Consider the following 22,498-nt stretch of genomic DNA (forward strand, 5'->3'; position numbering starts at 1 on the left):
TAACCAAAATGGAGAAAACCTGGTGACAAAACTAATGAACCAAAAAAAAAAAAAACCTGAGGAATGGCTAGGTCGACCCAAGTGAACTGAAAACCAGCCAGGGCATCACAAAACAGTAGACAACTTATATATAAATCGAAAATAGAATGCAGTGCAATTTAAGTTCACTTTTAACATTAACTGTTTAATTTTTATTTCATTGTTTTGGATTGAGTGCTGGGTCTATATAAGGGCTATTAGTTGTGTGTATGGGTTCAGTTCAGATGAAGTCTGGATGATATAAGGACAAAAGTGCTAAACTTAAAAAAAAATACTATATTGGGTTTATATACACCTGGTCTACTGTTTTTGATGCCCCAGGTGGTTTTCAGTTTGCTTGGGTCGACCTAGTTATTCCTCATGTTTTTGGTTCATCTTCTGAAAATAGTTTAATAAAGCTAAACAGAGAAACATGCTAAACCTGAAATATACCAGAACTGCAAATAATCTAAAAAAACTAAGTATTATACAAGAAGCAGATTCAATATTTGTAGCTTTCATCAAAGATTAAATATCTTCCTCTTACACAAATGGTGATTCTTCTAGCATCACACATCCTTGTATCTTTCATAAACTGAAGGACTGCATAGGTTTAAGGTGACAGTCCTTCATGAAGTTAAACTCTCACAGTTCAGGTTGAAACAGTAGTTCTCCGAGATGTAAACATCCACAAAAGTATCCACTGCAGCATAGTTACAGCTGGCAATGTGCCCTCTCACTTTAAAGCAAGTTGTGTTATCATGTCTTTCAAGTCACTGTCTGACAAAACTTTTGCAATTTCATGTGAATGTTCTAGAACAGTTCCATGAAAGTTATTGACAAAGGCCATAATGTCTCCAAATGCTAAATTAGTGAAGCATACGTCTTCTTGCAATAACTCACAGCTCTACGTATCCCCTGGTGATAAACTAAACTGGCTAACTGCCTAACTAAAGGACTAACACCATTTTGTTGAATCTGCCTTCAGATACACCATTCCCAGCTCTGGCTTTTTGTATCAGTACAAGGAGGACATATAGTGTCCCTTTAAAATTTAATTTGCCCCCTAAGCAAAGTGGCTGTAAGCTTAAATTTTGCATGCTTATATATGCACACACATATTAAATTTCTTTACTATATGCTCATATATATTTAACGAATACTATTTGACCAGTAGGTCCTAGTAAGCCAATGGACTTTTTAGAGGAGAGAGAGAGAGATAGAGAGAAGGCCAGTTAATAGGAAACAGGAGCGACATTTGTTATACAAACAACTTCCATGAGTACAAGCTTACTTAGCAGTCTAACAGTTACTATACTAATTAAGATATGTTATATGCCAGTCAGTATACACAACATTTAACAACATACCATGCATACACATACAGCTACCCTGATAGTAAATTCCAGAAATTTTTACCAGCTTTTCAATCTACATCACGTATTAGTGGCACAGTGGAGTATACTGTTAAGTATACAGGGAGAGGGACATCAGCTCATCAAAGGACAAAGAAACACACTACACTACTGCACTACATGTATGAGTGAGCAGTCAGTTTACCAAACTGCACATGTCTTTGGGATGGTGAGGTGATGGTAACTGGATACCTACAAAAACCCGCACAGGCATGAGGAAGGCATGCAAACCCAACAGGGAGGGCAACCTAGGTGGAAACCAAACAGGAGCAACATACAGTGTGAGGCAGTCAATGACACTTGGCATACCACTATGCTGCCCACATATTATAACTGCTACAATTCTCCTGCATGAGGTAAGACATAACCTATAAACAGCTTAGTAAATAGCCTATAAAGAGTTAGTAAACATTTCAGCACTGTTACACAGAACCCAAGACTGCACCTAAAAGACTTTAATGGGGTAAAATAGTTACAAGAAAATACTCAGACAGCAATGACAACATGTGAGAGTTACTCAAGGATGGTCTGCACAAATAATGACATTCACTATCTTTGTTAGAGGCACTGTAGAAGTCCTAAGAAGAGATTAAAAGATTTTAAAGATGACACATACATTTGACAATTTTTCAGAAAATGAAGAGAATTTGAAGAGTGGTTGAGATGTAGGCTTGTCCACATTTACAGAGCAGAAACATGGAGGATAAATACAATATTGACTTGCGGACTACTGGTACTTTTGATCAACACAAATATAAGAATTATGCAGCAGTTGTATTTGACAGTGTGAGGATGGAGTATGCAGTCAACAGTGGACAAGCATCACCAGTACAGACAGGTGCAGCATGATGCAAAAATATGGATGCATAACTGTTTCTGGCTTAACAGGCTTTACATCTGAGCAAATACAGAACACTAGCTTAAAATATGTAATCAACTAGTTAAATAAGTATATCAAGCTCTTTGTGGAGAGAATGAAGGTCTCTCCTCTGTGTTCATCATGTCTGGAAGAGAAGTAAGGCACACACATATACACTGCGTTGGTAAACAGAATGTTACATGTGAAACTGTAAGACATGATGATAATTACAAACGAAGGGTTGCTACTGAAATGACATTAGAAAGACTTGAAAAGATGCAAGAAAGTACTCTACCTTTCACAGAATGAGGTTAAGTTGGAACATTTCAGAACACGTTAAACATATTAAATAGACAAACTTCCTTTGGGGACTTACTGGGGACAAATATGCAATAGGATTCAAGCTAACACAAGTGAGGCATGAGCAGTTATCAGTGCATAGAAAAGGTTTCTGGAGAGATACAGTGTTCAGCATTACAGCTTGCATGAAAAACTGAGCAAACATTGTAGGACAAACACTCTTCATATTCAATCAATAAGCTTTGATTTTTGGTACACCAAGATCGAAATGCATTAATCACTGGTCTTGCATTAAGGGTGTGTATGATACACAACGATTCCAAGCAACATATTCCATGTAACCTCGGGATAAAGAGGGTGCTGTCCTGTTCCACATAGTGGCATGTGTCCAAGTAGGTGTGTACTGACCAACCCACCATACTTCCACCAATGAGTTTTTCCAGGAGTCAATCACTCATTAAATTGATCTTTCATATGGAATTATGATTAGGTCTTTGATCACAACCAACTTATTATGTGTTCAGGACAAGGATATCTTGAAATTCACCTTCAGAGTGGAGTACAGCAAAGCTCAAAAGGTGTATCTTGATCTCCATGTCAACAGCATACAGTAAGAGTTATGACTGGAGAGACACAATTATAATTCAGGTTTATCTGCACTATGTACTACCAGTTACAGAAAAAAGTGTAGAAATTCAAAGTATTTTATAGCTTTGAAACCCTTAGTGCCAAAGCCAGCCAGCAGAAGTGAAGTGTCCCAATGCAGACCTAACAGCTTTTAAAATTATTTTAGCTTCTTCCACTGTTCTGTGCTATTATATTCTGTTTAGAGACTAGAACTTAACAATCTTACACTTGCTTAACAAACTTGTCTTTTTGCAAGTGTTAGTCTATTAGTGTGAATTAATACTGTAAGGTACCTGGTCAGCTACAACACATCTCTACACACCCGACCTCTCACCCCCCCTCACTACCTGCCCAGCCTCATTCTTTGTTACCTCATAATCTACCCACTCAGCTATTACTTGCTTAGCCCTGACCACTGTCAGCTCCTTAGCTCCCCTCTAAAGCTACTACTAGTTTAACCCTTACTTCTTACCACTTTCTGTTCTCTCTCCTTACTCTGTCTTCTTCTGCCACATAGCCTCTCTCTACCTTATACCTCTATCTTTTCACTCCCTCATTCTGTGTTTTCTAGCCACACAGACTCTCACCTACCTAACCCTAACCCTGTAAACCCCTTCTCCACTCTAAATCCCCCACTCAGCTCCCCACCCTAACTCATAGCTCCGTGACCATATCCCCCCTCCCTAGTCTTGTGTTTAGCTTTGTTCTTGCTAGAGTTTCCTTCAGAGCTTTGTGTATAAAATGAGAAATCAAAACAACTATTCCTAGACACTAAATAGCTCTGCCCTGCTGAAAAGCCATTCTCTGATTGTTTTATTCTCTCACCGTGCCTCTTCCACGGTGGTGCTAGCCCGCTCCGTTTGCCCTCGCTAACGCTCAGGCTCACTTCGCTCCCCTACCCTACCCCCTTTCCCACCAACCTCTAGGGCACTAAAACTTATAATTCTACAACACACCCATCATCAATTCTCTTATTAAATCCCTTTAATCAACTACAACATAAATTACAATCAACGTTCCAATTATCAACCAAACACAACATTAATTACAACCACCACTCCCACAATATCCACACCCTAACATATTCACCTAGTTTACTTTCCAAATTAACTTTATCCTCACCATAACTAAAAACATGCACAGCTTGCAAAACCCCTTCTCCAAAAACTTATATTTTATCAAGCAACTATCTCCAGTCTACTTCTACTCTCAATACATTCTTCCTACCACACCCATCTAAATATCACTTTTCCACCCCCATGACAAACCAAACCCATAATTAACCACACACTACTTCAAAACTTTCCTATTACAACCCCCAACACTACCTCCTTTCTAAACCCATCACTCTATTATAACAAATTAGCAGTAAACACTAACCACTACACGTCACACAAGTTATCTAAAATTCTTAACAAACTCATCAAACTATACTTAAACCTACTGCAAAAACTCTCCTGCAATGGAGACATACACCCAAATCTGAGCCTTACCCCAACAGAAAAAGCTGAAATAAAGGTACCAAATCCCCACTTCTACAAACCCAAATCATCTCTCCTCCTTTTAAATATAAACGTAAGAAGCATACTAAACAAACTACATGACCTGCATGCCTTATTAGCCATGTACAAACCTGATATAGTGGTACTAACAGAAAATGGCTTAAACCTGATCACCACAATAATGAGATCATAGTCCCAGGTTATGATATCCTGCATAAAGACAGAACAGGGAAAAAGGGTGGGGTGTAACAATTCTATTTCAAAGTCACCTCAAACTAAAACTAGTTGACTATAATAATGAAGAAATCAACAAGGTAGAACTTATCCTTGCCAAATTTAAATTAAACACAAACAAATAATCATCGCAGGTGCCTATCTACCCCCAGGTAACAACATTCCCATTATGGAAAACATGTTAAATTGGTTCTCACTCTCCCTCCCTTACAAAACCGTACTACTAGGTGACTTTAACATAGACTGGGACGACTGTTCCAATAGACTGGGACGACTGCTCCAATGACTATCCCTCAGATCATAGCAACCTTTATGGATTCTTACAAATAATCACTACGCCACTAGGACTGACAAAACAACCAAACGTCAATCCACTTTGGATTGGATTCTGGTATTCCACCCCACTTTTGTACATCAATCTAGCTGTTTTCCTGACAGTCTAAGTGACATCAACCGACCTACCTAATTAGGAGCAAGAACCACCACCTACCCAACCTACCTTTACTCAGAAGAATACGTAATAAAAGACACTTCAGAGCCAATGACTTTAACAAAGCACTAAGTTGTTGTAACTGGCTCCCTCTTAAACAACTACCTCTCAATGAAGCTGTACAGTACTTTAACTCAATCTTCCTACATATCCTAGACCATCATGCCCCCTCTAGATCCATTAGGACAAAAACCCACCATGCCCCATGGCTTACCAAAGAGACAAAGAAGACAATGAAAGAAAGGGACACATTCTGGATAGCATCCCACAAAGATAAAAATACTACTCTAAGGTTAAAGTACATTGAACTACGTAATAAAGCCAAGAGGTTAACTAAGCTAGACAAGTCCAACTACTATAAAAATCTACAGGATAAATATAGCCATAACCCCCAAAAATTCTGGACTTCCATTAATAGACTACTTCACCCTGGGAAAGCATCCACTCCCACCCTGGGAAAGCATCCACTCCCACCCCTGTACTGCCAAACAACCAGGATGATATTCCTACACAATTTAATAAATGTTTTACAGAAACAGTTCAAAATCTAGCCAATACCCAGAAAAAATAATGGCACTATTATACAATCAGCCACTACAACCAACAGTAATACAGAAAATAACATCTCTAGCTTTTCCCTACAGCCAGTGTCCACTAAAATGATTGCAAACCTCCTTAGGAAGCTAAAACCAGCCACACTAGCTGCCGATAAACTTCCTGCAGATTTCCTTCAGATAGCAGCAGAAGCCATATCATACCCAGTGTCTATTCTCATAAATAGATCAATTTCAGAACACATAATTCATACCCTCTGGAAAACTTCCCACATTGTCCCTCTGCACAAAGGAGGCAACTCCTTTGAGCTGACCAACTATCGTCCTATAGCCATACTATCACCCTTATCAAAAATTCTTGAAAGAGTTGTCCACTTGCAACTAATGCAATCTCTCCAACAAAACAAACTACTATCCAACTCCCAACATGGCTTCAGACCCTCCCACGGCACAACCACTGCCCTTCTATCCTATACCAATACAGGCAACCACTATAGAAACCAAGGTCTTTTCGTATCTTCCATCTTCCTCGACTTATCAAAAGCCTTTGATATGGTTAATCACAACATGCTCCTCAATACTCTATCTAGTCTCAATATATGCTCCTCCACTATACTGTGATTCAATAGCTATCTATCAGAACACCAACAAGCAGTTCTCTGGCAAGAAAAGCTGTCCTCCCTCTTACCAGTTTCCATAGGAGTCCCTCAGGGATCAATCCTTGGCCCACTGCTGTTCTCCCTCTTCACTAACAACATCTCCTCTTCACTGCCCACTGCCACGGTAGTTCAATATGCTGATGACACCACCATAATATGTGCTGCCCCCAGCATAAAGGAACTACACACCCTTACCCAACTCAACTTTACTCTAGCAGAAACCTGGTTTACTAAAACACAACTTCTTCTCAATCCAAAGAAAACTAAACTAATCCTATTCACCCCTGGCAAATCATCCAATTCAAACTATAGCCTCATCATAAACTCCAAAAATAATATTCAAATCACACCCACCAACCACACAAAACTACTAGAAGTACAGATTGATAATCACCTAAAATTTGATATCCATATAGCACAAACCATCAAAAAGGTAAACAGAACACTAGGTCTCCTCTATAGAAATAAAAAGTTCATGACTAAACAGACCAAAGTCGCTATTGCAACAAGCCACCTCCTCTCCATCCTTCTTTATGCTTCCCCTATCTTAACTAACCTTCACCAGACTGAACTTCACAAAATGGAATCCTGCTACAACAAAAATGCCAAATTCGCAACAGACTCCACAAATAGGTCCCATCACTGTCTTTCCCTAATGCAACTCAAGTGGCTGGAACTTCCTCAGCTGCTAAGACTTAATCAAGCCACAGTTGCAGACAAACTCTACTACTACCCTGAGAAAACACCTGCTCTCCAACAGCTAATCCAGCCCTACACCACCACTAGAGCCCTAAGATCTAGTAACCAAAATCTAATTCAAGTAATAAGACATAAAAATGAAGCAGGTAAATCTCTCTTTGCCTGCATAACAGTCCAAACCTGGAACTCACTCCCAAACATTATAACTAGCACTACTTCTAGTACCAAATTCAAACACCTCCTAAAATCCCATTATTCTAATAATTGTCTCTGCTCTTGCTACACCCCAGGGTAACAATAACTATGCTCAGTTGCAAGGATTCTGCTACACTATAATTTTTCCCTTACTTAGCCCTGTTGATATCCTTGCATATTCATTCAAACATATCATCAGTCCATTAGCAGAAAACATACTAGCACTTGTACTGTTCTTTACTACAACCCATACCTGATAATGGCTATAATCTGTATCTGAAAATAGTATAAAACCTAACATAACTCCTCTTACTCTCATCTTACCTATACCTATACTTTAATTTTGCCAGTATGGGCATTTATTTACTTCTCAGTTATACAAATGCATAAATGTATTGTGAATGTAAAATTATTAATGTTTTTGTGAATGTGAAGGAAAAAAAAAACCTGTTTTGTAATAATTGTTCATTCTACTAGATGTATCACTTGTCATGTAAATGTTCCATGTACTACTTTAAATTTCATTAATTGCTTAGAATTGTATTAACCTAATATTGTAACATGGAGCTTTTCTCCCTGGGCCTCCGCTGAAAATGGACCTGTGTCCAGTCGGACCCTCCCGGTTAACAAAAACAAAATAAATAAATAAAATAAATTATAGTGCAACCACACTGCTCCACACACTACAAACTATCTACAATCCTATTGCCTAGTACTGAATTCTGCGGAGCACCCCTGGGACTCTTGGTGGAGACATAATGTATGTGATGCTCTGATATGAAGCAGGAAAATGGTTCCCTTATTCTAGTTTCATACTGACACCATTTACTTGTTCAGAAAGGGTAAACCTTATCTAACACTACCCTATACAGCAAAGTTGATGAATTCCAAAAATAATTATAAAAAAAAAAAGGATCTCTGCAGGTGTTACCAACAAAAAACACCTGTTTGTTTTCATATTCTTAACTCTCTTCCTGTTTTCTTTTCTTGTATTCCCTCAAAGATAACTAAAGAAAACATTCTTCTGTTTAACACAATGGCAGTTTAATGCCAGCCTTCTTAAAGAACAGCACAGGTAATCTGCTCCTGACAAGATGTGCATGGAGAAAGGTTAGGCTGCTATGTTTTATCTACCCTTCTTGTATGCCATCCATCCTTTAATGTCGCTACACAAGCAAATTTACAAGATGATTTATGGACTCACGTGTAAAGCCCCAGTTTTATATCAGGGCACTCTGTGTACAATGCTGGCAACCAGTTACAAAACGCATTGCTCTGTTAACCAGAAATAGCAGAAAACGTTATGTTAGAGACCCCATTCAGCCTTAACACTGACATCCTACTGGCAATGCAAGAAGACTTACCTAAACCAGTAATGAGACTACACAACAGGCAGTGAAAAACATCAGACAGTCAGCTGTGGTATGAAAATGTAGGGCTTATGCTATCTCTGCACATTCAAACCCCAAGGGTATGCAATGGGAATTCTGGGGATCATAAACACAGCTGTGCTCTTATAAAGCCTTGGTTTGTTAATTAGTATCAGAGAGAGGTGTACATCACACAAAAGTAGGCTGTTACCATGTGGCAGTGTGTAGTTTGCATACAAACCCTGATATCTTCTCATAGTATTAATCTTCCCGGGCTCATGCAAACTCTTAATATGAAAGTGGACATTCTGGGGCTTGTACACAAATCCTGAAATCAATGTGACACTGAAATTCATAAATTAACCCCAAAACCAACCAGCAAATGCATGAGAGTCTCAGGCTCATATGTAAATTATGAAACTTAATGACAGGTATCTGGAGCTCACTGACAAATACTGAAAACAGTCAGCTAAATGTGAAATTCTGAGTAGAACAGATGAAGTAAGCACCATACATGAATCATGAAAGAAGCCAGACTGTATAAAAAAAAACTATAGTACCCCCTGCCATAGACAGTACTGCTATGTAACTGCGGACTTCATACTGACTTTAGATAGTAGAAACTCATCAGCTTTCAGATTTGTAGCCATTAGTTGACTTGGCAGCACTTGAATGAAGATGGCACATATATAGTGCCTTTCTTCACCATCATGCAGAGCAACAATTTCCTCTAACTCAAGTTCTAGCTCTGCAATGTTGCCAAGAGGGCTGCTGCTTGTTGTCAGTGTTTAAAATTTATCTTTCGTTTTTGCCCCCTTTTACTAACTGTTCTTTCAGAAACTCACAAACCATATAGAGGCGCATACTACCCTAAACTATGATGTTGCAGAAATTTCAGAGGAGAGTACAGTGCCAGATCAAAATTCAGCTAGTTTATTTTAGTTGGGGAAAAAAGAACATTAATGCACTTCATGCACATGGTTGAAAAATGCAAAATATTAATACAGTCAGTTTACACAATGTACGACAGTTACACAGTGTAAATGAACAAAAATGTACAGTGATACATAACTGCAAGAGCATCTCAGCTAGAGCGTCTTCTGCGTGGAGACATGCGTGAATGGGCATACCTTCGTTGAAGGTTGTGTGTCAGGGCTGGTAACTCGGCACGTAAAAATCAACTACCAATCATTAGCAGACCGGAGTTCCGCTGTGGCGACCCCTAACCGGGAAAAGCCGAAAGACACAAACAAATTAAGCTAAGGTGTTAAAAGACACGGACAGACAGAGGGAGAGAGGGACAGAAAAAGCATGCATTCTAGAGAATGTATAATTTTAATTACATAGAAGGAACCAATGCCTGGATAAAAACATAGCTATTTTGACTGCCATATGCCATTTGCAAAGCTGCTGAAGAATACATAAAGTGATTACAGAAAACCTAGCTGAGCCAGGAGTTACACTTGTTAAACAGAGAAAAGTTACATAAAGCAAGGAACTGCAGTACAAAACAGGAATTCATCATAATTGTGTGGGACCATGGTGCTGCAGGTCGGACTTGCTGAATGGAAACATTATAGAAATTAAACTGTTGTACAATGTACAGTACCAAAGAACATCTAGGTTCACATAACAGTTAAAAGAAGAACTTTCTTTCAATCTATATCAGTAGGCACAGATTGAGGCAGTCGGTCACAGAGTAAAGGAGACAATAATGGGTCTTCTCACAAGCATTGCTAAGGCACTTGTACTTAGGCTGGTGCATGCAGTATCTCAATTAGTAAGAGCTTACATCACTAATCATAGAGAAGCTGTAAACGAAGATAAGGAGAAGAAAGTCCTTACAATAGCCCAGCTTATCAGCTAGGGATACAGAAGAGACTGCATATTAAACCTGCACATACATCAGAGTTTGCACACCTGCAAGCTGTGAAGAGATGTAGTTTGAAAATAACTAAAGGATCAAAAGTCAGCCCAAAGTAGCTTAAAGTGTCATTCTGTTCCAGAGTAACAAATTAACTTATGGTTACAGAGTTGTTTGCTGTTTGCAGTGTTGACCAAACAGTGAAGTATAGGTTTTACAGCTAATAAGGAGAAGCCAGCAAATGAAAAGGCAGTAAAATCAGTTCGTAAACTCCCATCTTCTCTTAATGGAATGTATAGGGGAATAGTTCAGAGGTCAGAGGGTCACCCTTATTAAATGTTCCTCAGATTGACCATCTCAGAACCAGAAACACTGTTCTCAAGTCTGATAATCATGAATGTCAGGACTGCAAACCTTGACACCCTTAACAGTCACACACAATAACGTATGTTGCTCACAGACAACTTTTGCAAATGAATGCATTTAAGCTGACCCATTGGTATAGGGGTAGTATTTTACATATGCTAATGGTGTATGGGCATTGCTTTTAGCAATGCTGCTGGCTTAGGGGCAGTGGTTGTACCTACGTTGCTGGTGTAAAGGTAGTGTTACCACTTAAGGCAGAAGTACAGGGGTAGTTTTGAAGCAGCAGTGTTTTTACTATGCTGTTTGTGTAAGGGTAGTGAGCATTCCTTGCTGATGGTGAAGGAACTACAGACTTTCCTTGCTGAAGGTGGGGAGACACTTCAGTACAGGCAGCTTTAGGAATATGCAGCCACAGAACATTTGCGCTTGAAGCTACTTTGCTGTCTGTCTCCTCATAAATGCCTAGGGTCTAGCATGGCTTGATATCAAAAGAACAAATAGCAGGGCTGGCAACCACATTGATAGGTTCATGGAAGTGTACATATGCTACTTGATAGGAACAACTGTATGCAAGTTTTGCCACTAGGGTAGCCTTAGGTAAGACCAGCTGCAAATACCAGTCCATTCCTTCAGTGTTAAGAGTGGAGATCTTTAATCCCCCCTCAATTTACCAGGTGATAAGGTGCAGGTAAGTAGCCATGGTAATAATGGGGGTGTTGACAGCAAAGAGGAAACTAATGGAATCATGGGGCAAAGAATAAATGCCAGTGAGCCTGCGATAAGCATTCATACCTGCACAAAAAATATTAATGCACTTAGAAAAAGCTATACAACTCACTCAATAGTGATAAATCAAAATGCTTAGTGTTACTGTTAGGCTTAAAATAGTAGACGTTGTAGTACTTACAGTGTTTCCTAGGTTTCTGAGTCCCACCAGTCCCTGAGTTGTCTTGGAATTCTGAAATAAATACACAAGTAAACATGATCATTAAAACAGCAAAATAAGATCAATCAGATCTTCCTCATTACACATTACGTTGGGATTTCTCCTCCCACTACTAATATGAATAGGAAATATTATGAAATAATGATTCATACTCCCTCTCAGAATGACCTACACCCAAATATGAGACAGTGTATAAATATAAATGTTTCTCATATTAGAACTAAGGGTGAAGAATCAGAACTTCTACTCTCCAGCTAAAGTCTGCATCATTCTCTCTCCATTTTCTTTGTCCTTGTATTAATATCCATGTTTGGATCTCTGCAAATCTGTTGTTCTGTACACTCACTATAAACATACTAATGCTGCTGCTTCACTGAATGAATGACACAAGTATAACTTGGCAGAAAATGTATGGAGGATATACAACACTCTCACCATGGATGGATTGTCTTTGTTTATATAGATTTTATGACTCAACACGAAAGGAAAAACACTGGCCCTTGGATGGGCATAATATATATTTTATATACACAATTACATACATGAAATTAATACATGTGTACAGACACACACACACACACACACACACACACACACACACACACACACACACACACACACACACACACACACACACACACACGCTCAAATGCTGATAGAACTAAGCTACCTACATTATCAACTATATGTCTAAGAAATAAATGTATAGCTATGAAGGCATATATGTTTCAGAGCTGACAGAAGAATTTTACAAAAGTATTTGACTATAAACTTTATGCCTAATGTACAAAATGTGGAAACTGGAAAGTTAAAACATCAAAAACTGACTTCAGGGGCATAAAGTACAGTTGTGTACACTTACCATAAATGTAGATGTTCGAGTGTATTCACTGTTGCAGTCATTACATTTGAGTTATCTGCCTGCAGGTAACCCTCAGCAGGCCTGAATACCAGAGTCTTGGATTTCTGCATCGGATGCTGTCCCTCCTTCCATGACGTCAGGTCATCAGGGGTATAAAACATGCAGCCGATGCCATTGCATCAGTTTTTCTTTCCCCAGATATCAGGTGCCCCCATAATGGGAAGCAATTATATGTTATGTTACCCCTCCAACAAAAAGAAAATACACCAGAAAGCTCAAATACACTAAACAAGAAGGAAAGGTAGAGCCAAGAGAACTCAGGGGCTGGAGGGAGGGTAACCAGGACTGCAACAGTGAATACACTCGAACATCGACATTTATGGTAGGTTTACACAACTGTTCTATGTTCTTCATGTTTCACTGTTGCAGTCATTACATTTGGGTAGATTCCCAAAGCTAAGGAAGGGAGGAGGAAGTTAGTGAGCATTAGGACCAGCTATTTAAGCCCTGCAATACCGCAGTAGCAAAACCATCTCTGGATTTAGAAAAAATAGACATGTGGTAATGCTTGGTGAAGGTATGAACAGAGCTCCAGGTAGCAGCTTCTGGGATGTCCCTGGTAGGGACCCCTGTGAGAAAGTCTGTAGAAGTAGATGCAGCCCTGGTGGAATGTGATCTTATCCCATGTGGGGTAGGTTTTCCATGGTGCTTATAGCAGAAATAAATGTAATGGGCTACCCATTTAGAAATGGTTTGCTTTGAAATGGCCTTCCCCACTGCCCCTGCAGCAAAGCCAACTAGCAGCTGTTCAGATTTTCTGAGAGGCTTAGTCCTGTCCAACTAAAATATAAGTTGTCTGTGCACATCCAGAGAGTGCAGAATTCATTCTCCTTTGTTTTGTGGATTAGGAAAAAAGGTAGGCAAATGAATGGACAGATTTGTGGCCACACTAGACACCACCTTGGGCATAAAGGAAGGCTTGGTCTTGAGGGAAACCCTGTCTGCATGGAAGATAATGAAGGGCTCCACTGCCATAAGGACCTGTAATTCAGACACTCTTCTTGCTGAAGTGATGGCTAGAAGGAAGGCTGTTTTCCAAGAAAGGAATTTCAACTCTGTGGTTACAGCTGGTTCAAAAGGAGGGAGAGTGAGTTTTTCCAATACAAAGTTAAGGTCCCAGGCTGGAGTAGGGGCTTGACTGGGGGGGGGGGGTCTTAAATTTTTAGCCCCTCTGAGGAATTGCTTTAACAGAGGGTGAGAGATGAGGGGTGGTTCAGTATTATAATGTGCTGAAATTGCAGAGGCATGAATTTTGATTGATGAGAAGGATAGGCCCTTGTGGAGCATTTCTGTTAAGTACTGAAGAATATGACATAAACTGGGCACCGTAGTGCCCGTACTCTGGGTCTGGCTCCAGAAACAGTATCTTTTCCACTTTTCAGCATAGGATTTTCTAGCACTAGGTCTCCTTGTTTCCAGAATGACCTCTAGCACCTGCTTACTGAGGGATGCTATTGGAGAGCTCAAGGAATTAGCCAGGCTGCAAGGTTCAGGGTTTGAAGCTGAGGGTGCAGAATCTGGCTCGCCTGCTGGGACAACAGGGAAAGGTGTATGAGGTAGGTGCCATGGATCCAGCAGTATCATGCTGCGCAAGAGGGGGAACCAGTGCTGGCGAGGTCAGTCTGGTGCAATAAGAATTGTCCTTGGTCTGTCCTGTTTGATCTTTAGCAGAACCTTCAAGAGGAGAGGCAGAGGGGGAAAGGCATAAACTGAGAGGCTTTCCCAGGTGAAGGACAGGCCATCCACTTTCCAAGCTTGACTGTGGGGAGTCCTTGTGCAGAATTTGTCCAATTGGTAGTTCTGGGGGCAGGCAAACAGGTCTATCTCTGGAGTCCCCCCATTTGTTTCTCAAGAGGTTGAATATTTTTTGTCCCAGTTTCCATTCATGTGGGTCCATGAGATTTCTGCTTAGGTCATCTGCCAGTGAATTCAGCTGGCCTGGCAGGAATTGAGCTTGCAGGTGCACTTGGTAGCTCAAGGCTGTGTTCCACAGAGCCATGGCTAGTCTGCAGAGAGGGTACGAGTGGGTTCCCCCCTGCTTGTTTATGTACCACATAACTGTGGTGTTGTCTGTCTTTACCAATAACTGTCCTGGAAGGATGTGGTCCTTGAAGGCTGTCAGGGAATTCTGTACAGCTAACATTTCTTTTTGGTTGAAATGCAGGTACATTTGACTTGGGTTCCATTTGCCCTGAATGGACTGCCCTGCCAAGTGAGCCCCCCAGGCATAGTCTGATGCGTCTGTAGTCAGGGTTTGGGTGGCAGGGAGTAGATTGAAAGGGAGCCTCTTGTTGAGGTGGCAGGCCTCTGCCCACACCAAAGGAACTCTGTCTTTATACAAGGAATGATAGGAATCATTGATTCCATGTCCTGAGAATGTTGACACCATAGGCTTTTTAGATACTACTGTAGTTTCCTCATATCCAGTCCTGCATATGGAATTAGTAGAATGCAAGAGGCCATGAACCCCAGGGCTTGCAAACATTTCCTTGCAGATAGCTGGATCTTTGTGGCCAGTAGTTTGAAGTAGGCTGTCAAATAAACTTGTTTCTCTGACGTGAGGTAAGCCATTTGGGAAGTTGTGTTCAAGCTTGCTCCCAGGAATACAATTTGTTGGCAGGGTACCATATGAAATTTATTTTTGTTTATGGTGTACTGCAGCAAGGTTAGAAGTTTCTTTACAAATGCCAGATGTTTTAATAGTATGTCCTGGCTTTCTGCCTGAATTAGACAATTGTCCAGGTATGGGTATATCTGAATATTTCTCTGCCTGCAAAATGCAATGGCTGGAGCTAGACACTTTGTGAATACCTTTGCACACTAGATAAGCCAAAGGGAAGTGCAGAGAACTGATAGTGAATGCAGCCTACCCTGAAATGTAGGTATTTCCTGCAATATTCCCTTACCGGAATGTGCAGGTAAGCTTCCTTTAAGTCTAAGGTTGCCAACCAGGCATCTTTGCCTAGCATAGGAAGCAGCTATTGAAGTATTAGCATTTTGAATTTTGGGATTACCAAAAAGGTGTTTAGAATAGAGAGAGGTCCAGGATAGGAAGCCAGGAGCTGTCTTTTCTGGGTACCAGGAAAAGTCTTGAGTAAACACCTTGTCCCCTTTCTTCTGCTGGGACAGGTTGAATAGCCCTGATACTTAGAAGAGAGAGAACCTGCTCTTGAGCCTCTGCCCACTGACTTGTGGGTAGGTCTGGCCAACTGTTTGGGGTTGGTAGTGTGTGGAAGTGGAATCTGTACCCTTTGAAAACTATATTTAAAACTCACTTGTCCTGGGTAATGAGGTCCCAGTTTTTTGCATGCAGGGTGAGCTTTCCTCCTAAGGGACCAGGCAGTTGAGCAGGGCTTGGAAGGGTTAAGGTTAAGTCATTGTGACATTTTTCCATAGGGGGGTGTCTTACTACTTCCAGCTTTGGAAGTGGGAGCCCCCCACTGCTTAGGCCTGTGTGTAGCCTGAGACTGTAACCTACGTGGTCTGCTGTTCCTGGGTTTGGACTGAGAAGGCCTGGAAGAGACTGGAAAGGACCAATTCTTAGAAGGCCAATGCCTACTAAATCTGGGAGGCTGTACTTGCAGGAAATCTTTAACAGTTTGCATAAATTTAGCCTTTTCCCCCATCTTTTTAAGGACTTCTTCTGTACTGTTGCCAAACAGGCAGTCTTGGTTTAAGGGAGCATCCAGTAATTTAGCTTTAACATGATCTGACAAGTTTTGCTCCTTAAACCAAGCATGCCTTCTAAGTACAGACCCAGTGACAGCAGCCCTGCAAGATGCTTCTAAAGAGTCAAAACCACACTGCAAAGTATGTTTACCAACTTGTTCAGCAGAATGCATTAAATCCTGTAATTCTTTATGTTCAGCACAGTCAGGAATCAACATCATTTTCTGTTTAAGTAGTCCCATAATATGCTGCTGATACTTTAACATATGAAACTGGCAATTTAAGGCCCAATGGCCAAAGTAGCAGAAGTGTATACCTTCTTACCCCATCTGTCCAAGGCCCTGGAATCTCTGTCAGAGGGAGAGGGTTTTTGGCAGCAGTAGCCTTAATGCCCTTTGGTCCTTGGGAAATGGTCTCTGGATCCGCAGCAGGATTCTTGAAGAGGAACTTGAGAGAATCAGGTACTCTGTAATACCTGTCAGGTTTTCTGGGAGCTGGAGGTAAAGTGTCTGGGGCCAGCCTAGATTCCAAGAAGGCATCATCTACAATGTGCAGAACAGGAGGGCTAGCTAAAGGCTTATGTTGAGGGAGAAGTAAGAATTCCCTAAGCCTCCTTTTGGAGTAATCCTGGCTTTCCCAGTGGAAATGCTCCCTAAGAGTGTGCAAGGTTTCACCAAAAGAAAAATCTTCTGGATTGACTGCAACAGGTAAACATGAAGAACATCCAAGCATACTGTTTTGCACACCATAATGTGTACCTTTTTATTTTGTCAATGAGATGTGCTACTATCTACATTTTAAACAAAGTTTCATTATATTTACCATTGTTTTACTTTACTAAGTTGCAAGTTTTGCTAAATGACCTTTTCCCCCACAGAGTACTTGGCTGGCTAAATGGGTTTTTGTTTTTACAGCAAACTGATGTAGCAATGAAATGATGGTGGAACATATTCCCTTACTACTGATACTCTGACTCCTGTACTACTGATACTCTCACACTAGACTGTTTCTAGGGCAAAAGGTAGATATTTCTTTGGTTTTATTTTGTTAATAGTATCATAGGAGGTTACTTTGCTATCGACCTGGAGGTCATATCAAGCCTAGCTATTTTATCCAAATGTAATACCATAGATACTGTAGTCAATACCCAGGATTGTACTTAATAATGGCTGCCCATGTCCAGGATGGTTGTAGGTGCTATCCTCAGTAAGAAATTACAGTGCCCCATACACTCATCCGGGTTCCTCTTGAACAGTGTCATAGAGGTGCTCTGCTTCACATGAATTGGCAACTTATTCCAATGATGTGACAGTTGCTGGGAGACAAATCTGTCCCACCTGTACATCCTATTCAAGTCACAGGCCATATTTAGGTCCCTGTAATGGGTAGCTGTATCCCATTAATTTAAGGATATACAGAAAATTCATTAGGTTTTGGTCAGAGATTGCTCTGTAAGCTGGGCATAAGTCTCCCCTAAGAAGGCTATACGATTCTAAATACAGTGACAGAGACTTCATTCAGTCAGTCTGTGTGAGGCACGTGCTGGAGTCCCTTGATCTTCTTAGAAACCTCTGAGGTCTCTCCAATTGCTGCAGGTGCTTTGTACAGTACATACCAAAAGGGGCATTATACTCAGTTATCGGCCTGATTAGTGATGAGTATAGAGTGGTTATAATCTCCTTTGCTCTAGATGAGATGCCTTTGCTAATCAAGTGTGCTATGTAGAAAGCCTTCCTTACTACAGTAGACTCGTAGTGCTCAAAGTTAAGGTCGCAGTCCACTTGTGATTCCAGATCACTTACCACTTTGCAGGTACATAGGGTATTGTTGTTAATTTGATAGTGTGAAGGGACATTGTTTTTACAGATGGGAATAATGATGCATTTCTTTGCATTCAGTTTGAGACTGTGACTAATATGCCAGTCAATGGTATGTGTACGACCATCCTGAAGTATACCGACATCATTTGGGGATTCAATAATTTGCAGTCATCTGTAAACCTGGTTAGCCACAGCCTCTTATTTTTGTCCTAAACTTCTGAGAAGTATATAGCAAAAAGTAGGAGGGCTAGCACTGTCCCTTGTGGCACCCCGCTGGTCACAGGTCTGCTGGTTGTTGTGGAGTCACCAACTTTGACAGTGTGTGACTGGTTTGTGAGTCAGTTGGCAATCCATCTTACAACAAAGGGGTTTACCTTCAGTTTGCTAAGTTTATTGGTAATGCCTGAGTGTGGGATTGTGTCAAAGGCCTTCACCAAATCAAGGTGTTCACAGGTTTGCCCCTTGTCAAGGGCCGTGGTTACATTTTCAAAGAAATCCACAGGGTTTAACATACAGGATCTGCCCTTAACAAAGCCCAGTTGGGTCAGATCCAGGGTTTGGAGGTTGCCTATGTCTTCATTTATGAGCTGCATGATGATACTTCTAAGGCTTTACAGATGAGGTTGGCCAGACTTATGGGTCTACAATTCCCTGGGTCTGTTCCTAACCCAACTTTGTGGATGGGAATAACTGTTGCTAATAATTCTCTTTCAGCAATAGGAGTGGTGCTTATGATTAGGCTGGGGTACTAGGTGGTGATACTAGTTCTAGTTGTTGTTTTAGTTTGTTTTTTAAGACAGCATGAGATGCCATCTGGTCAGTCCCACAGTGTGTGTTTTTTTGCTTTTTAGGCTACTTTAATAACCTGCTGTCTGGATATGCTGTTATGGTGGAAGGGAGATGGAATAAATTTTTGCAATTTTTGTTTTAGCAGGTTTTTTGGATGTTGTTGTGTCTTTCGGCTTTTCCCGGTTAGGGGTCGCCACAGCGAAACTCCGGTCCGCTAATGATTGTCAGTAGATTTTTACATGCCGAGTTGCCAGCCCTGACGCACAACCTTCAACGAAGGTACACCCATTCATGCATGTCTCCACATAGAAGACGCTCTAGCTGAAAAATCAAACAGGACAACGTCTTACTGTGAGGCAGCAATGCTACCGCAGCACCACCACCGCAGTACCAGTGTGTGAAATACCGTTAGTTATTAGTTCAGGTCACGCTTGGGTCCTACCTTTTAGGCTACTTATGTAGTTGTAAAAGGACTTATGATTATCCTTGGCTGTGACTGTTAGGTTTTTCTTAAAGTTACCCTTAGAGAATTTAATATGTTGTCTTATTTGCTTGTTAATGCTAAGGAGGGTGCTTTTCTATTGTTGTGGCCTTACTTTACTTTTCTTAGCAACTTTTTGCATTTGTCTTAAAGTTTATTGATGCTGGATGTCCAGGGCTCTGACTTTGATTCACTCTGGAACAACAACATTCCGAGTCAATGCACTTATACAAGTGACTGTACAGGGCTTTAGTGTAAGCTTTGGTGTAGTTACCACTTCCAGCGGGGGGTGGGGCTTGGAATGCATTTATACCTTCCCTAGGAGGGTATAGTTTGCTTTTGTGAAGTTTTTAGTCTGACTTCGCCTTTGTGAGTTCTGGTGTTAGTGCCAGTTCGAAGGCAAATGATTTGTGGTCAGATTTCATTAATGTGAGTCCAAAAGCTGCGGTTGTACATCTGTCATGTTAGGGAGAATGAGATCTAGTATGTTTGTTCCTCTTGTTGGGGTTTGAACAATTTGTTATGAGCATTTGAGTTAAAGTCAAGAAACTTTTGCACTTGTGCCAGTTGATGGTAGGATAATTGAAATCCCCCATAACTGTGTTTGTCAATATTTGGATTCACTCCAGTTTGGTTAAGTAGGCCTCGTGTGCATCATAATCCACGAAGGGGGATGTATAACTAGCTATGAATTGAATGGGGTTTTTACCCACAGTAATCTGAACTTGGAGTAACTCCATGGAGTTGTCCAGTCTAACTAGTCGGGAGGTGAATTTATCTCTAATATAGACAGAAACACTTCCTCCACACATTCGTTTTGTGGTCCCTTCCATAACGCTTAGAGTTGAAACCTATCCCAGATGACATCACAGAAACGCATAACAAACACTCACATGCTGCTTTTAAATACTTTGACATCTACAGGGGTAGAAGAGGTCCTGTAATTATGTGGTAACTATAACCACTGAAGACCGTGCTCCAATAACAAGTCAGTTATGCATTAGGAGTTTACTGCTTTCATTTCATACAATATGAAATAATTTAGAAATTAAGCCACAGCATAAATAAATGGCTTCTTCAAAAGGTATAGCAACACTGTTTAACCAAAAGGCTTATCACTTATTGTTACATTTGATAACTGCATTAGTGAAGTGTTGTGATAACCCTTTTTGAGCAAAAACCTAGACAAGAGCCAGAGAAAAATGCATTAAAATAAAACAGATTTCACACAGTTTGTACATTAGAATTTAAACATCAAAGCAGAATCCAACAATTTACTTGGTTTTAAATTATACAAAATAAGCAATATTTAATGATATTATATATACAGTGGATATAAAAAGTGTTAAAATGCCAGGTTTTTGTGATATAAAAAAACGAGACCATACTAAATAATTTCAAAACTTTTCCCACTTTTAATGCGACCTATAACCTGTACAATTCTATTGAAATACAATCAAATCTGTTAGTGGAAAAAATATAAAAAAACGTACAATAAGCTGGTTGCATAAGTGTGCACACCCTTAAATTAATACTTTGTTGAAGCACCTTCTGATTTAATTATAGCATTTCTGTCTTCTTGGGTAGGAGTCTATCAGCATGGCACATCTTGACTTGGCAATATTTGCTCACTCTTCCTTGCAAAAGTACTCCAAATCTGTCAGATTGCGAGGGCATCTCTTGTGCACAGCCCTCTTCAGGTCACCCCACAGATTTTCTATTGGATTTAGGTCTGGGCTCTGGTTGGGCCATTCCAAAACTTTAATTTTCTCCTCGTGAAGCCATTCTTTTGTTGATGTCAATGTATGCTTGAGGTCATTGTCATGTTGTAAGGTGAAATTCCTCTTCATCTTCATCTTTCTAGCAGATGCCTGAAGGTTTTGGGCCAAAAGTGACTGGTATTTGGAACTGTTCATAATTCCCTCCACCTTGACTAAAGCCCCAGTTCCAGCTGAAGAAAAGCAACCCCAAAGCATGATACTGCACCTCCATGCTTCACCGAGGGGATGGCGTTCTTTTGGTGATGCAAAGTGTTGTTTTTGCGCCAAACATACCTTTTAGAATTGTGGCCAAAAAGTTCAGCCTTGGTCTCATCAGCCCATAACACATTTTCCCACATGCTTTTGGGAGACTTGATATATTGTTTTGCATATTTTAGCCAGGCCTGGGTGTTTTTCTGTGTATGAAAAGGCTTCCATCTTGCAACCCTACCCCATAGTTCAGAAATTCCTGCAGCTCCTTCAGTGTTGCTGTAGGTCTTGGCAGCCTCGTTGATCAGTTTTCATCTCGTCTTTTCATCAATTTTGGAGGGATGTCCAGTTCTTTGCATCACTGTTGTCCCATATTTTCTCCACTTTTTTATGAATTTCTTCACTGTGTTCCATGATATATCTAATGCCATGGACATTTTGTTTGTACCCTTCTCCTGACTGATACCTTTCAACAATGAAGTTCCTTTGATGCTTTGAAAACTCTGTGTGAACCATAGCTTTTGCAGTAGCAGACAACTGAGTAAATGTCAGGAAAATCCTACTAGGACATCTGAACTTTATTTTGGGTTAATCAGTCTCTTTAATTGACGGCAGGTGTGTATCCAAGAATACTGAATGTTGTAATTAAATAAAAAGGTGATTCAACAAAGTATTAGTTTCAGGGTGTGCACACTTATGCAATCGGCTTATTGTACGTTTTTTATTTTTTATATTTTCTCCTAACAGAT

At 40.4% G+C, this 22,498-nt stretch overlaps 1 protein-coding gene across 4 annotated transcripts in view; it reads right to left on the minus strand.

Annotated features, from left to right (window-relative positions):
- Nucleotides 1-22,498, minus strand: part of USP2 (ubiquitin specific peptidase 2) — a 763,545-nt gene that overhangs the window by 107,493 nt on the left and 633,554 nt on the right. For all 4 annotated transcript variants that reach the window (XM_044081123.1, XM_044081124.1, XM_044081122.1 and 1 more), the window contains one exon: nucleotides 12,060-12,110. In XM_044081123.1, coding sequence (XP_043937058.1) covers nucleotides 12,060-12,110 — 51 coding nt within the window. The remainder of the gene's footprint in view (nucleotides 1-12,059; nucleotides 12,111-22,498) is intronic.

Source organism: Protopterus annectens, chromosome 8.part0 (assembly GCF_019279795.1).
Source record: "Protopterus annectens isolate FY-2018-M chromosome 8.part0, PAN1.0, whole genome shotgun sequence".
Classification (NCBI taxonomy): Eukaryota; Metazoa; Chordata; order Ceratodontiformes; family Protopteridae; genus Protopterus; species Protopterus annectens.